The 13161-nt window shown below is 43.2% G+C and overlaps 1 protein-coding gene across 1 annotated transcript; it reads right to left on the reverse strand.

Annotated features, from left to right (window-relative positions):
• Positions 1-619: 619 nt before the first annotated feature.
• Positions 620-3923, reverse strand: LOC143932943 (chemerin-like receptor 1). Its single transcript, XM_077455877.1, has 2 exons — positions 3890-3923; positions 620-1959 (listed from the first exon to the last, which is right to left on the reverse strand). The coding sequence occupies exons 1-2, from the start codon at positions 3921-3923 to the stop codon at positions 1202-1204; spliced, it is 792 nt and encodes a 263-aa protein (XP_077312003.1). The 3' UTR covers positions 620-1201.
• Positions 3924-13161: the final 9238 nt, after the last annotated feature.

Consider the following 13161-nt stretch of genomic DNA (forward strand, 5'->3'; position numbering starts at 1 on the left):
GCCAAATGCTCATAAACGCTCAAGAACACCAATAAATGCTCAAAAACGTGACTCATCAGCGTTTTTTTATCCATTGAAAAAAAAACTCTGACACAGAAAAACACTAAAAATACTTAATAAATGCTTTTGCAAAAATGTCTGAAAATGGTGAAAGACTCACTGCAAAGCTACTGGTGTTTTTATAACATTATTTTAATGTCCAGAGTGCATGGAGCATAAGAGGGTCCTGCTCAGAAGAGCTTACAATCTACTAATGATCCCACCCCCAGATCCCTCCACCCTGATCATAGCTCCAGATACCCCCCAGATCCCTCCACCCTGATCATAGCTCCAGATACCCCCCAGATCCCTCCACCCTGATCACACCTCCAGGAACCCCACCAAATACCTCCATCCTGATCACACCTCCAGGAACCCCACCAAATACCTCCACCATGATCACATCTTCAGATACTCCACCAGATATCTCCTCTCTGATCACACCCCAGATCCCTCATCCCTCCACTCTGATCAAACCTCCAGATACCCCAACAGATTCCTCCACTCTGATCACACCCCCAGAAAACCCCCCACTCTGATTACACCCCCAGATACCCCCCCACTCTGATCACAGCCCCAGATCCCCCTATCCTTCCACTTTGATCACACCTCCAGATCCCCCCGAATCCCTCAACTCTGATCACACCTCCAGATACCCCACCAGATCTCCTCCACTCTGACCCCCCCATCCACATAGCATGGCTCTCACTGCCTTCACACAGTCAGGATTGGTATCCACCCATGGCTCTACCCTCCTCTGCATGCTTTGATCAGTTATCCCTTCTTTCCCAGTGACAGCAGCTAAACAGCAGATAAACTAAAACCTTGATGCTGCGCCCTCTCTCTTACCGGCTGCAGCATAGGGGTCTTAGTTTGCCTCCTGCCTTATGGCGGCATTGCCCCTGTCCGGGCCCCTCTAAATGTTGTGCCAAGGGCGACTGCTCTGGCGGCCCCCCATGCTACGCTACTAATTGTTGGGGACAGTAATACAACAGGTAACCCATTTATTTTACTGCCCCCCCCCTCCCCAGTCGCCCATGTGAAAGAGCCCTAATGAGGCTGTACAGCCAAGATCTTGTAAGATCAAGAACAGATGAGTATAAATACTAATACAAAGGGCATTAGGGTAAAATAAATAATTGTAAAATAGTACTACACTACACTAGAGTACATTATCTTTTTTAAGCTCTGGAGATGTCAAAAGAAAAATAATAGGATTGACACAGCAACTCAGAGAAGCCACACTTATTGCAATTGGCTGCGCCATATCTGAAATCCCTTCCAGGTTTTTTCCTCCAGAAACGGGCAAGGATAATTGTATTAAGGAGAACACGTGATATGGCAACCAGAAAACCCCAAACAACGCCTGGAAGGTGAAAATAATTTTTGAGGCTGGGGAATATTTTGACGTCTTTTTCCGGTGATAAAGGACGGCCGTAATGACGAAACTCAAAAGCATGATTAGGAGTGGAATGCAGTACCCTACAAAGAATGTTGCCATACCTATGGGCACTTGTAAGTTAAGTACGCTGATAGCGAAAGCAATACAGCAGGAAACAAAGGATTCTATCGAGGCCAACTTGGGTTTTCTGTAGTAATTGTACTTGAATGGGCAGATCACAACAAAGAAATAGTCAATGCTATACAAGGTAAGAATAAAAGCGTGAATGAACATGTAGAAAAAGAACACAAATTTGTTCAGCTGGCACATAAAAGATCCAAAAGGCCAGTTGTCTCCGCGGGCAAAATAAACAATGTTTAGAAGCAAAAATATTGACCAAGCAAATCCAGAGATGTACATATTAAGAGACAACACTGAACGGAATGTCTTCTCCAATCTGAAGACTTTTAGCCAGATAACATATCCATTGGCGGACTGACCATTGGGCCAGTCGGGCACTGCCCGAGGGCCCCGGGCCACTAGGGGGCCCCATCAGGGTTGCCAGCCTCAGTAAAACCAGGGACAGTATGTAAAAATCTGTGTTTTTTTACATCTGTCTCTGAAATGTCCCTTACCGACATCCTTTTGGTCTAAAAATCCTGAGATTATAGCTGCCCCACCTCTCCAGTACCTTCTCAGCCAATAGAAACATGTCTGTGTATACTGTGTGTACTGTGTGATTGTATACTGTGTGTGTGTGTATGCTGTGTGTGGTCCCATAATCTCGGATTGCCTGGGGGCCCCATAATCTCCTAATGCCTGGGGGCCCCATGAGTTGTCAGTCCACCCCTGGTCATAGAAGTAAAACGAGGCTCCTGTCCTACTTTTGCCAAGAAAGAAGTGAGAGAGCCAACTGAGTTTTATTGGCCTTATTGATTTTTTTTGAATAATCCCTTCACCAGGATTTAAAGGATTTAAAAAAAAAAAAAAAACATAACAAACTTGTTATACTTACCTGCTCTGTGTAATGGTTTTGCACAGAGCAGCCAAGATCCTCCTCTTAAATAAAAACGAGAAAAATACTGCGCTTGCTTAAAGCGGAGCTCCACCCTAAAGTGGAGCTTCCGCTCATTGGAACCCCCCCCCCCCGGCGCCACAATTGGCACCTTTCGGGGGGGAGGGGGGTGCAGGTACCTGTACAGTACAGGTATCTGCACCCACTTCCAGCATAGATATTGTGCAGAATCTGCGGATATTTACGCCCCTTTCTGCAGGTCCCCCGCTGTCTGCTGGGAAACACACGGATCCCAGAGACAGCGGGGACCATCCTTATTGCGCAGCGCGACTCGCGCATGCGCAGTAGGGAACCGGAAAATGAAGCTTCTCCCACCTAGTCTGGTAAGTCAAAGAAGCCATATAGAGTGCCCTGCTGACTCCTCCCACCAAGTCCGGTAGGGCATAGGAAATCACGCAAGCTTCCCTGCTGACTCCTCCCACCTAGTCTGGTAGGGCTCAGGAAGCCACATAGGGTGCCCTGCTGACTCCTCCCACCAAGTCTTGTAGGGCACAGGAAGTCATGTAGGGTGGCCTTCTGACTCCTCCCACCAAGTCTGGTAGGGCTCAGGAAGCCACATAGGGTGCCCTGCTGACTCCTCCCACCAAGTCTTGTAGGGCACAGGAAGTCATGTAGGGTGGCCTTCTCACTCCTCCCACCAAGTCTGGTAGGGCACAGGAAGCCACGTAGGGTGCCCTGCTGACTCCTCCCACCAAGTCCGGTAGGGCATAGGAAATCATGCAAGGTTCCCTGCTGACTCCTCCCACCTAGTCTGGTAGGGCTCAGGAAGCCACATAGGGTGCCCTGCTGACTCCTCCCACCAAGTCTTGTAGGTCACAGGAAGCCACGTAGGGTGCCCTGCTGACTCCTCCCACCAAGTCTTGTAGGTCACAGGAAGCCACATAGGGTGCCCTGCTGACACCTCCCACTGAGTCTGGTAGGGCACAGGAAGCCACGTAGGCTGCCCTGCTGACTCCTCTCACCTAGTCTGGTAGAGCACAGGAAGCCACGTGGGGTGCCTTGCTGACTCCTCCCAATGAGTCTGGTAGGGCACAGGAAGCCATGTAGGGTCCTCTACTGACTCCTCCCACCAAGTATTGTAGGGCACAAGAAGCGACGTAGGGTGACCTGCTGACTCCTCCCACCAAGTCTTGTAGGGCACAAGAAGCCATGTAGGGTGCCCTGCTGACTCCTCCCACCAGTTCTTGTAGGGCACAGGAAGCAATGTAGGGTGCCTTGCCAACACCTCCCAATGAGTCTGGTAGGGCACAGGAAGCCATGTAGGGTGCCCTGCTGACTCCTCCCACCAAGTATTTTAGGGCACAAGAAGCCATGTAGGGTGCCCTGCTGACTCCTCCCACCAAGTCTTGTAGGGCATAGGAAGTCATGTAGGGAGCTCAGCTGACTCCTCCCACCTGCTGCTGCCCAGACTTGCTCTACAAGCCCCATGATGATGCCCCCTGGTATAAAGCCATGGTTATCTAAATGAGGGAGCAGAGTGAGTGGGAGTTTCTTTTGAGGTTTTGAAGGGGGCAATGAAGGGAGGTTTTAAAAAGATTGTATATGTTGTTGGAGTTCAGCTTTTAATGTCATAAAGTTAGAACCCCTCACAGGCGTACCATATCAGAAAAAATAAGCCCCTGAGTTATGTCATAATTTATCAAAATGCAACGTGAGAAACGCCAACATATCTGCGTCCTTCGGGTATTAAAAGCCGGTATTGTGTGTAGAGTACATGAATTGTATGCAATGCTTTTCTCATTGCGCTTCTCATAGTGACGCTACTGCTTTGCCTAAAATGGAAATTATTTCTCAAGAACAAGATTGGAGAAGTTCCAGCATTGCATCATCATTTTTTTAAAATTGAAAACGGAACTCTCAGAAATAAGCCAAATACACAGAGGAATAAATGTTCCTCCAAGCCTGAGATTTACACAGCTCTGCCACACAGCACAGCCCTGTCTAGCAGGGCAGGAGACGTGTTTTTTTCTCTGCTACAGTCAAGTAGCACTTACAGGTCTTGTCCCTCTCCCATAGTAGTGGATAGTGAAAGGAGAAGCAGAAGAATGACAACAGCATCTCTCTGTCACTCTGCCCTCTCCTTCTATCAGCATGCTCTTTGCTAACTCAATACAAATGATCGGTGGTAATTGGTGTTGCTTCTCCCTCTCCCAATTTGATCTTCTTTATAGGGAGTGCAAGAAGCTGATGCCACATCAACATTCAGGCCCACTGTATATTAACCACTACAATACAGGGCACTTTCGCCCCCTTCCTTCCCAGACCAATTTTCAGCTTTCATCGCTCTAGCGCTTTCAGTGACAATTGCGCGGTCATGCTACACTGTACCCAAATGAAATTTTTATCATTTTGTTCGCACAAATAGAGCTTTATTTTGGTGTTATTTATTCAGGACTCCGTTTTTTATTTTTTGCGATATAAGCGCAAAAAAGCGGAAATTTGGAAAAAAAACAATATTTTCTTTTTTCTATTTTAAAAGAAATCCAATAAAATCAAATTTTGTCATAAATTTAAGCCAAAATGTATTCTGCTACATGTTTTTGGTAAAAAAAAATTCCGTTAAGTGTATAATAATTGGTTTGTGTGATCACTGACATATGTACGCAAATGATCATGTACATATGTGTGCAGGTGATCACGTACATATGTGTGCACATAATCATTGGGACAAGTGATTTTAGTGGGACATATGTGGGGGACATGTTTTTATTATTAGGGACATGTGTTTTTATTATTTGGGGACATGTGTGTTATGGGGACATGTGTGGGGACTGTGTTTACACTGTGTGGTGTGTTGTGTGTTTACACTAGACTGAAGATCAGTGAGTAAAAAGCTGTAAAAACAGCTCATACTCACTGATCATCAGCCGGCTGCAGCGATCTGCTCTCCTCTCCTCAGCGATGACTTCTGTGTGAGGAGAGGAGGAGCCGATTGCCTAGCAACCGGCTGTTTGTTTACATCACATGACGGCCGTGATTGGACACGGCCATCATGTGATCAGGAGGGCCAATCACAGAGCCCTCCTGCCGATCTGAGATGCGCCGTGTCCCGGTGACACGGGCGCATCGGGATCGCGCCGCTGCGCGGGCACGCGCGCGCGCGATCCCGCTCCTCCTGATGGACGTTCCTGAACGTCCTATCAGGAGTAGACGGCTCCCACCCGGCCGTATATGTGCATTGGCCGGGTGGGAAGTGGTTAAATAATATATTATATATATATATATATATATATATATATATATATATATAGATATATATATATATATATATATCTATATATATATCTATATATATATATATATATGTATATATATAAATAATATATTATATATATAATTAAATAAATAGAATGTACTTCTGCGCTACTAATAATGAATAACTGTATGATTAAATATTTAAAGTTGCTGCTAGACACCAACTGTTATTAGCAGGAAAAGTGAAAAAAAATGTAAAAAGATGAAGTGCTACCTTATATCACACATATACAGTGGAACCTTGGATTACGAGCATAATCTGATCCAGGAGAATGCTTGTAATCCTAAAGCACTCGCATATCAAAGCGAGTTTCCCCATAGGAGTCAATGGAAATTAAGATAATTCGTTCCACATTAACTTCTATTGCATGCAATACCGCATGTGGGCACAGAAGCGAGAGGGGCGCCAGAGAGCCTCGGAAATACTCGGGGACAGCTTGGCTGAACTCGGAAACCCTCGGAGAGGTTCAGAAACACTTGAGAACTGAGTATTCCTGAGTGTGTTGTATTTCCAAGTAATTCTGAGTATTTCCCAGCGGTTCCGAACTGTTCCGAGTGTCACCGATGCCCTCCCCTGCCCCTTTGGCCAAATGCGATACTGCACACCCCATTGGCTTAAATCCTGCTCATTTTGCGAGACAACATTCACAAACCGAGTCAGGATTTTTTTTTAAAAAGTTGCTAGTCTTTCAAATCTCTCGTTAACCGTGTTACTCGTAAAAGAAGGTTCCACTGTACAAATGATTACCTAGCAATATGAACAATATGTGCACAACAGTGACCCCTCGTGGGAGTAGTAAATATGACACTTAGAACTTTACAAAACAAAGTGCACAACAATGGCCTCTAGTAGGAGTAATAAATATGACACTTAGAACTTTACAAAACAAAGTGCACAACAGGGGCCCCTAGTGGTAGTAGTAAATATGACACTTAGAACTTTACAAAACAAAGTGCACAACTGTGGCCCCTAGTGGGAGTAATAAATATGACACTTAGAACTTTACAAAACAAAGTGCACAACAGTGGCCCCTAGTGGATGTAATAAATATGAGACTTAGAACTTTACAAAACAAAGTGCACAACAGGGGCCCCTATGGGTAGTAGTAAATATAACACTTAGAACTTTACAAAATAAAGTGCACAACAGTGGCCCCCTAGCAGGAGTAATAAATATGAGACTTAGAACTTTACAAAACAACGTGCACAACAGTGGCCCCTAGTGGTAGTAGTAAATATGACACTTATAACTTTACAAAACAAAGTGCACAACGGTTCCCCCTAGAGGGAGTAATAAATATGACACTTAGAACTTTACAAAACAAAGTGCACAACAGTGCCCCCTAGTGGGAGTAATAAATATGACACTTAGAACTTTACAAAACAACGTGCACAACAGGGGCCCCTAGTGGTAGTAGTAAATATGACACTTAGAACTTTAAAAAACAAAGTGCACAACGGTGGCCCCTAGTGGGTGTAATAAATATGACACTTCGAACTTTACAAAACAAAGTGCACAACAGTGGCCCCTAGTGGTAGTAGTAAATATGAGACTTAGAACTTTACAAAACAAAGTGCACAACGGTGGCCCCTAGTGGGAGTAATAAATATAACACTTATAATTTTAAATGAACAGAACAAAGTCCATATGAGAAGTTCATTCTTCTCATACCTTATGGTATCCAACCTTGAATAGATGGCAAGTAAGTTGCAAACACCAAGTGTACTCTCCACCAGTCACACTATGCGTTCTGCCCCCCCCCCCCCCCCCGAGTGGCCCCCAACTAAGCCTAGTAGCACCTTCCCCTCTTGGGGGCACAATCAGAGATGTCTTTTTAAGCTCCCATCAATGGGCTCCTGCAAGTGTGGCCTCTCATAGGTGATAACAACATATGGGTAATGAAGTAACTAACATAGTGTAGTACTGTAAACTAATAAATAATAAAAAAAATACAACTGTTCCACTCACATTTAAAATGCACTAGCCCCGGTGCATACAGGTGATGAACTTAGGCATATACAGATCAATCCCTGGGGGTCACAGAATCATCCGCAAGTCCTCGGCCCTGCTGCCCTCCTGGGTGATTGTAAGCTTCCTAGGACAAAGCAATAACGTCACAAGAGTTAGGATGTTTCGTTTTTTGTTTTTTTTGTTTTTTTTTAAGGGGTAAGGATTAAAGTTAAGGGTTAATTATTTATTTATTGTTACTTAGTATCAATTTATTGTATTTTTTTTTATAATAATAATTAAAATACAATAGAAATAAATAAAATATTCATAAATATCCCCCAACTCCTAATCCTAACCCTAACCTAAACTGAACTCAAACCCCTTACTCTAACGAAAAAACGTTATAATAAATGAATAATAATTAAAGAAGAAATGAAAGCTATTGGAAAAGCTACAAATAGCTGAAAAATCTTTTTTTCTTTTTTTTTTTTAATATAATAATAATTAAAATAAAATATAAATAAATAAAATAATCCTAAATAACCCTAACCCCCAACTCCTAATCCTAACCTAAACTGAACTTGAACCCCTTACCCTAATGTAAAAGCATAAAAACATTATAATAAATGAATAACAATTAAATAAGAAAAAAAGCGAATGAAAAAGCTAAAAATAGCTAAAAAAATCTAGCAACAAATAATGCAACAGATAATCGTTTTTTCTTTTGGCTAATAAAAAAATAGCAAAGCCCAGGAGGGGGGACTGCTGCAGCACAGGAGGTTTTTCACCTTAATGCATAGAATGCATTAAGGTGAAAAACCTTGAGGGTTCACAACCTCTTTAATAATAATAATAATAATAATAATAATAAAAATAATAAACAATTGTATGATGTTTTTGACTTTTAGTGGGAATATGTAAATAATATGTGCAGCTGCAGGCATCATTCAGATATCCTGGTTTTCAGCCGGCAATTCTGTGCACCATATGAATGATCATAGCGGCAGTTCCATCGCTTGATCGTTCCTACAGGCGTGCTATCGGGGAACCGGAGAAATAATCGGCTGCCGCCGGATGACGACCATAGAGATTTCCGGTGACCAGATGGTCATCAGTCATCTTTATGACCATTAGAGGCCCGGGCGCAATGTTATGATGTCACATATGGGCCGCGGATTAAACAAAGGCGCGATCGCGGCTGGTAAGAATAAGATTGTGGATTTTTTTTCCCAATCTCATGCCTTCCAGCCTGGAGGAGAGATGTTGAGTCTTACTGACCCCGCATCTCTCCATAAAGAGGACCGGTCACAAATGATTCCTATTACAAGGGATGTTTACATTCCTTGTAATAGGAATAAAAATGATAAAAAAAAGTAAAATAAAGTGTAAAAAAATAAATAAATAATAATAAAAAAAATGAAAACGCCCCTGTCCCTGGTAGCTTGCGCTCAGAAGCAAACGCACACGTAAGTCCCGCCCACATATATAAAGGGCGTTCAAATCACACATGTGAGGTATCGCCGCGTGCGTTAGACCGCAAGAAACAATTCTAGCAGTAGACCTCCTCTGTAACTCTAAAAATGTAACCTATAAAAAAAATGAAAGCGTAGCCTGTGGAGTTTTTTAAGTTTGGCGTCATTCCATGAGTGTGCGTGATTTTAAAGCGTTACATGTTGGGTATCTATTTAGTCGGCGTAACATCATCTTTCACATTACACAAAAAAAAATTGGGCTAGATTTACTGTTTTGTTATTTTTTAAATAATTAAACTGTTTTTTTTTTCCCAAAAAAATACGCATTTGAAAAATTGTTGCGCAAATACCGCGGGAGATAAAAAGTTGCGACAACCGCCATTTTATTCCCTAGGGTGTCTGCTAAAAAAAGAAAAAAAACATATATAATGTTTGGGGGTTCTGAGTAATTTTCTAGCAAAAAAAGTATGATTTTAACATGTAGAAGAGGAGTGCAAGAATAGGCCCGGTATGGAAGTGGTTAAAGAGAGCGATTGTTTTTCGTGTCTCAGTGAGCATTATCAGTCTCTACCTTCTCAGTAGATCAGCCCCAGTCATTATATTCTATAATAATGTTCTCTGACGGATACAGAGTTCTCATCTGATTACACATTTCATCTACACAAAGCAATGTTGATAGTAAAGAAGTGGGCCAGCAAAAAAATAAATACAAATTCAAAGTCAGCAGCTACAAACACTGTAGCTGCTGACTTTTAATAAGCACTTACCTTTCTAGGGTGCCCGCGATGTCAGCCGCCCGAGGCCGACCCGTCTCTTGCGGCTTCACTGCCCTTTTCCAACTGCGCATGCGCGAGTCACGCGGCGCTTTGTGAATGGGGCGCGCTGTGTTGTGTGACACACACAGTTCCCACAACACACCGCGCCCCATTCACCAGAAGACAACGCGAGGAGGAGAGAATACCGAAGATCACTGCGGAATAGGAAGAGGCAGATTAGGACTATCTGCCTAGCAACAGCCATTTCTGGCAAGTGAAAATTATTTATTTATTTATTTTGGAGCCTTTTTATGTATTTTTTTTTGGGTGGACCTCCCCTTTAACCACTTGGCGCCCAAGCTACGTCATATGACGTTGTGGGCTTTGTGGTGTAATATCTGAATGATGCCTGAGGCCACAGACATCATTCAGATATCTGCATTTTCAGCCGGCGATTCCCTGCACCATAAGAACGATCATAGTGGCTGTTCCGCCGCTTGATCGTTCTTACGGGTGGTGGGAGGGGACGCCGCCCCCTCCCGCCGCCCTCTGGTGCTTGTACTGACTCACCGCTTCCATCGGTGAGTCGGTCACAGGATCCGCCGGCCCCCGGATGGTATCATAGAGATTTCCGGCGGACCAGATCGTCCCCAGAGTCTCTATGATCGTTCGGAGGCCGGGCGTGATGTTATGACGTCACGCCCGGCCTCTGCATTCGAATTAATGGCACCGTTTTGGCTGGGAAGCCAGGATCGTTTTTTTATTTTTTTTTTATTTTAGGCTTCCCAGCCTAGAGGTGAGATATGGGGTCTTATTGACTCCATAGCTCACTGTAAATATGTCCGATCATGCCATATTCCTATTATAAGGGATGTTTACATTCCTTGTAATAGGAATAAAAGTAATCAATTTTTTTTTAAAGTGTCAAACTAAAAAAAAAAAAATACAATTAACAACGGCGCCCCTGTCCCCGTGAGCTCGTTCACAGAAGCGAACGCATATGTAAGTCCCACCCACATATGAAAATGGTGTTCAAACCACACATGTGAGGTATCGCCGCGAACGTTAGAGCGAGAGCAATAATTGTAGTCCTAGACCTCCTCTGTAACCCAAAACATGTAACCAGTAAAAAAATTTAAAGCGTCGCCTATGGGGATTTTTAAATACCAACGTTTGGCGGCATTCCTCGAGCGAGTGCAATTTTAAAGCGTGACATCTATCTATTTACTCGGCGTATCCTCCTCTTTCATATTATGCAAAAAAATTGGGATAACTTTATTTATTTTTTAAAGCATGTTCGAAAAATTGCTGCACAAGTACCGTGCGAGATAAAAACGACCGCCATTGTATTATCTAGGGTCTTTGCTAAAAAAACATATATAATGTTTGGGGGTTCTGTGTAATTTTCTAGCAAAAAAATTATAAATTTTACATGTAGGAGAGAAATGTCAGAATTGGCCTGGATGCGAAGTGGTTAATGTACTGCTCCCCCCCCGAAGTGCCCCTCAGTGCCCCCCCCCCCCCCCCGAGGACTCACCGACTTTTCATGACCATCACATGAGATACGCAGATGAAACTGAGCTCAAATATAAAAACGCTCAGAACGCTGATCGCTGCTGGACAGGAAGTGTTTGTATCCCTCCCAGTCTCCTCTGGAAGTATTTCCAGTAATATGATGCTGGAAGGTAAAATGATTAACCAGAAAGCCCCCGGCAACTTTTTCCCGTCCTCCAGACGCCTTTCATCATTACTCCTCGGATGACATCATACACAGCTTGCTCAAACAACTTCAACAAGTTCAGAAGCCGCATTTCGCTTTCAGCTCCGAGCACGATGACTCAACTTACTTAAGACACAAAAATGCACAAAATACAACTGAATGCTGAAGGGGCCTTCGCACTGATCAATTTTTCTTCCTTTTTTGTGTTAAAAAAATAAAAAAAGCAGAAGAAAAACGCATGACCATTATCCACTTAACCACTTAAGGGCCGGGCCTCTTTTTCAGACTCGGTGTTTACAAGTTAAAACAATTTTTTTTTTTGCTAGAAAATTAATTAGAACCCCCAAACATTATACTTTTTTTTTTCTAACACCCTAGGGAATAAAATGGCGGTCATTGCAATACTTTTTGTCACACTGTATTTGCGCAGCGGTCTTACAAGCACAGTTTTTTTGGAAAAAATTCACTTTTTTTCGAATAAAAAAATAAGACAACAGTAAAGTTAGCCCAATTTCTTTTTTTAATATTGTGAAAGATTATGTTACGCCGAGTAAATTGATACCCAGCATGTCACGCTTCAAAATTGCGCCCGCTCCTTGAATGGCGTCAAACTTTTACTTTTATAGGCAACGTTTTAAAAAATTCTACAGGTTGCATGTTTTGAGTTACAGAGGAGGTCTATGACTAGAATTATTGATCTCGCTGTAACGATCGCGGTGATACCTCATATGTGTGGTTTGACCACCATTTTCATATGCGGGCGCTACTCGCGTATGCGTTCGCTTCTGCACGCAAGCTCGTCAGGACGGGACACTTTAAAAAAAAAAAATTTTTTCGTTATTTATTTTATTTTATTTATTTTTACACTGTTTTAAAAAAATAAAATAAAAATTGGGTCACTTTTATTCCTATTACAAGGACTGTACACATCCCTTGTAATAGAAAAAAATATGACAGGTCCTCTTAAATATGAGATGTGGGGGGTCAAAAAAGACCTCAGATCTCATATTTGGACTTAAATGCAAAAATAAAAAAATTTGAATTGAAAAAATTACATTAAAAAAATGTGTCTTTAAGATGTATAGGCGGAAGTGACGTTTTGGCGTCGCTTCCGCCCTGCTATGATATGGAGACGGGTGGGGGCCATCTTAGCCTCACTCGTCTCTATACCAAGGAAGTGATAGGGCCCGATTGCCTCCGCCGCTGGCGGCGGCTTCGGTAAGAGAGGGGGGAGGCACCTCTCTCGCCACCGATAACAGGGATCTTGCGGCAAATCCACCGCAGAGACCACCATTATCGTTTACTGAACCGCCGCCTGAAGAGTTGGATACTTCAGTTGTGGCAGCAGCTGCTTCCGTTACCGAGATATCCCTCTTCAAAAAAGGGACGCACATCTCCATGCGGCGGTCGGTAAGTGGTTAAAGTGTTACTAAACCCACAACAGTAAAATCAGTCTGTGTATGCAGTAAAGCACGCTTGTTATACTCACTGTGGAACCGAAAGGGGTTAATCC

This window comes from Lithobates pipiens, unplaced genomic scaffold (assembly GCF_037356315.1).
Source record: "Lithobates pipiens isolate NorthernLeopardFrog02 unplaced genomic scaffold, aLitPip1_a1.2 Scaffold_27, whole genome shotgun sequence".
NCBI lineage: Eukaryota > Metazoa > Chordata > Amphibia > Anura > Ranidae > Lithobates > Lithobates pipiens.

Bases quoted from the DNA above. Each gene is read 5' to 3' on its own strand.
- LOC143932943 (XM_077455877.1), bottom strand. From the start codon at position 3,923: ATGGGGCTTGTAGAGCAAGTCTGGGCAGCAGCAG. The intron at 1,960-3,889 runs GTGGGAGGAGTC...GGGGCCCCCTAG, and splicing joins GCAAGTCTGGGCAGCAGCAG to TGGCCCGGGGCCCTCGGGCA.